Source organism: Hipposideros armiger, unplaced genomic scaffold (assembly GCF_001890085.2).
Source record: "Hipposideros armiger isolate ML-2016 unplaced genomic scaffold, ASM189008v1 scaffold_505, whole genome shotgun sequence".
Lineage (NCBI taxonomy): Eukaryota > Metazoa > Chordata > Mammalia > Chiroptera > Hipposideridae > Hipposideros > Hipposideros armiger.
The window spans coordinates 269936-273413 of NW_017731855.1; the positions used below are offsets into that span (position 1 = coordinate 269936).

A 3478-nucleotide genomic window follows, 5' to 3' on the forward strand; every position below is an offset into this window, starting at 1 on the left:
AAAAAAAAAAAAAAAAAAAAAAAAAAAAAAAAAAAAAAAAAAAAAAAAAAGAAAATAACACCACCAAATGCTGACAAGGTTGCAGAGATACTGGATCACTCAGACTTTACTGGTGGGAATTTAAAATTGTGCAGCCACTCTGGAAAACAGTTAGGCAGTTTCTTACAAAACAAAACATGCAGCTATCATATCACCGAGCAATTGCACTCTTGAGTGTTTATCTCAGAAAAATGAAAACCTATCTGCACCAAAAAACCTACACATAAATGTTCATAGCAGTTTTATTCATAACAGTCAAAAGCTGGAAGCAACCCAAATGTCCTTCAATTGGGTGACTAGTTAAACAAACTGGTACATCCATACCATGAAATACTAGCCACCATTAAAAAAAAAAAAGTATTGAGCTCTGAGCAACAGCGGTTCGAGTCCAGCCCGAGCTGAGCAGCCGCTGAGCTGCCAACAGGTAGCAGGATGGCTCAGCTAAAAATAAAATAAAATAAAATAAAGTATTGATACACAAAACAATCTAGATGGCTCTCACGGGAATTATGCTGAGTGAAAAAAGCTACAGGTTACATACTGTATGATTCCATTTGTATAACATTATTGAAATCACATTATAGAAATAGAGATTAGTATTTGTCAGGGGTAAAAAGGTTGTGGAGGAAGAGTGGGGGCGGCTATACATGGGCAGCATGAGGGATCTTTGTGGTGATGGGACTGTATTGTGTATTGACTGTGGCGGTGGTACATGAATTTTCACAGGTAATAAAATTGCATACTATATATATACATATATACCAGGGGTGCCAAAAAATGTAAACTCATGACTTGTATTCACCTTTTGTTATCAGTATATATTATTACAATTTTAATACAGTTTTTTCCTTTCTCAAAATGTGTATGCATTTTTTGGCACCCTCTGTATATATTAATCAAATATGTACTTTCAGTATGTGCAATTTATTTTAATTCAAGTACACTTCAATGAAGTTGGGGGAAAAGAACAAAAAAGTAAATGCCTTCGTAATCATAACTGCTTATGGGAACATCCTTACTCTATCCCCATATCTATTAAGATATTGAATGCAATATCAATAGACACTGAGAGTCCAATTATATCTGCTTATATCATCCTACCCAAAATATGCAAGAATGAATTTTTTTAATTCTTCATAAAGCAAAACTAAAACTTGACAAGCAAAATCTTTATGAGGAACCACTAACTTCTGCAGACAGCTTAAACAGTGTATAGCAATGCATTCTCCTGGCAACACTACATCCTACCTCCTTTCCTTTTTCTCTATCTCCTTTTAAAACAATGACTTTGCTACAATTATAAGTACAAACATTCCCTGGCTTACAATTTTTAGAATTTACAATGGTGCAAAGCAATATCATTATAAATTACATAAGATATTCAACACTATAAAATAGGTTTTGTGTTAGATGATTGCGCCCAACTATAGGCTAATGTAAATCTTGAGCACATTTAGGGTAGGCCAGGCTAAGCTGTGATGCTCGGTAGGTTAGATGCATTAAATGCATTTTTTAAACGACTTCTTTAATATGTAAGAAATATATAAGACACAAAGCCCCAAAAAGCTCTCAGTTCCAGAGTTGGTAGTTTAGGGGGAGTCAAAGAAAATGAGCCTTTCCAGTCTCCCAGTGAAAGAAGGGGTGACAGGACATGAAATATCACTAGACCCTGGGTGGACCCAGGGCTGGGGCCACGCACAGCCTAGTTCTCTACCAAGGCAAAGTGCTGGTTTTCCTTGTCATGGTCCTGGCCTTGCTCCCTCCAGTTCTTAGAAGTCGTCCAGTTCCCAGAATGGCCCCATCCTTTAGTTCCCTAACATTTTCACTCAGGGGACAAGGTCATTTATCCTGTCGTGGTATCAGAGATGTGGGGAAGGAGGGCTGTCATCCTGCAGGATGGAGAGGGGAGATCTCCCTGGTTACCTTGTGGTTTGGTTTCCATCTACTGCACTTAGAATCTAAAGATTGGGGCATCTCGGGGTCTCTCAAGGGTTTGTCTGAGCCCTGGCTGGCCTTAGGGGTTTCTGAGGGCTGCCCTGTTTCCTACTCAGAAAACACCTGCTTGGCAGGGAGCTCAGTCTGACTCCAAGGTGGCATCTGGTCCTCAAGGAAAAACTGGGTGCCCAGACACAAGTCCAATTCAGAAGATGAAGGTGCCTCTAGGTGTGCACGACAGGCTCTGGGGGAAGGTTCGAATTGGGGACTTTGGTCTCAAATACTTCACTCAGCTGTATCACCAATGGGCTTGGGGGCTCTCCACTTCTGGTCTTCATATGTGTCCATGCAGTGCCAAGAATAGGAGAGCTGGGATCTCACCTGGCCTGACGAGGACCTCGAGCTGCTCCGCTGCCTGTGGTTTGGCAGTGGAGAGCTCTCCACCTGAATGGGAGGGTGCAGGATGCTGGCACTTGGTGAACGCAGGTCTGCCACTTGTGCAGATGCTTGTTGTGCAGGGGAGGCCACGCTGGATTGACTGGGCTGCTCTTGGCTCAGCCCATCTCAACCAGGAGGAATAGAATGGTGCAGGGCCCAGCCCGGGGCAAGGAGGGATTGCCAGACCCCAACTCCACCTTTGGGTGCACAGCAACTCAAGCCTCAACTCCCGCTGTTTTAAATGCATTTTTAACTTATGATATTTTCAACTTACAATGGATTTATCAAGATGTTAGTTACCCCATCATGAGTTGAGGAGCATCTGCAGTCAGTTTTCAGAAGATTCATTTAAAAATAAGATTTAATAACAAGAACAGCTGACTAACCTTATAAGGAGATGATGTTATTTGTTCTCCAAATAGTATTTGTCCAAGATTTTCAGAAGGGCTTTTCTTTCCATAGTCTTGACAGAAGTCAAAGCTAAAAAAGGAGAGGCTCAAGTAAGATTTTTAAAAATCAGCAAAAAAATGAGTCTTTGTATTGTGTTGTCGGAAAAGACATGACGTGTTTTTCTCTATGTTTTTCGTTGCAAAAATGCGTCATGACTTTTCCGACAACCCAAAAATTTATCTAGCCTCTCCACTCTTAATGGTAGATGCTTCTAAAAATAGGACCCAGAATGTGTCCAACTATGATTGATATACCTTGTTATATATTTCTTTTTTAAAACTGTTTAACCTCTAATAATTTGAAGTAATTATTTTAAATGCTCATTGTATTTCTCTTGACTTTTATTATGTAGGTAATCACAATTTTTAAAAAAAACAACTAACAGTATATTCAGGGTTAAGCTTCAAATTACATTTAAAAAATCAAACAATAGTTTAAAGCTGTACTAATTTTAACCTGAGACACCTAGAAACTGTAATTATCAGCTCTGATCAAATGGGAACTTTAAAAACAAAATCCGGGCTGGCTTGGGACGCCAGAGGGCCCCAGTTCGGATCCCACATATGAGGGCCAGTGACACTGCCCTCTACAGCTAAGATGCTGAACAACAGTTCAA

The 3478-nt window shown here is 40.0% G+C and overlaps 1 protein-coding gene and 1 pseudogene across 1 annotated transcript in view; both read right to left on the reverse strand.

The window, feature by feature from the left end:
- The window catches only part of LOC109396166 (transmembrane 9 superfamily member 2-like), a 92095-nt gene that overhangs the window by 77347 nt on the left and 11270 nt on the right, over positions 1-3478 (reverse strand). The window contains exon 3 of the mRNA XM_019667778.1: positions 2799-2892. Within this exon, the coding sequence (XP_019523323.1) occupies positions 2799-2892 (94 nt within the window). The remainder of the gene's footprint in view (positions 1-2798; positions 2893-3478) is intronic.
- On the reverse strand, positions 1742-2537 carry LOC109396164 (cell division cycle-associated protein 3 pseudogene; annotated as a pseudogene).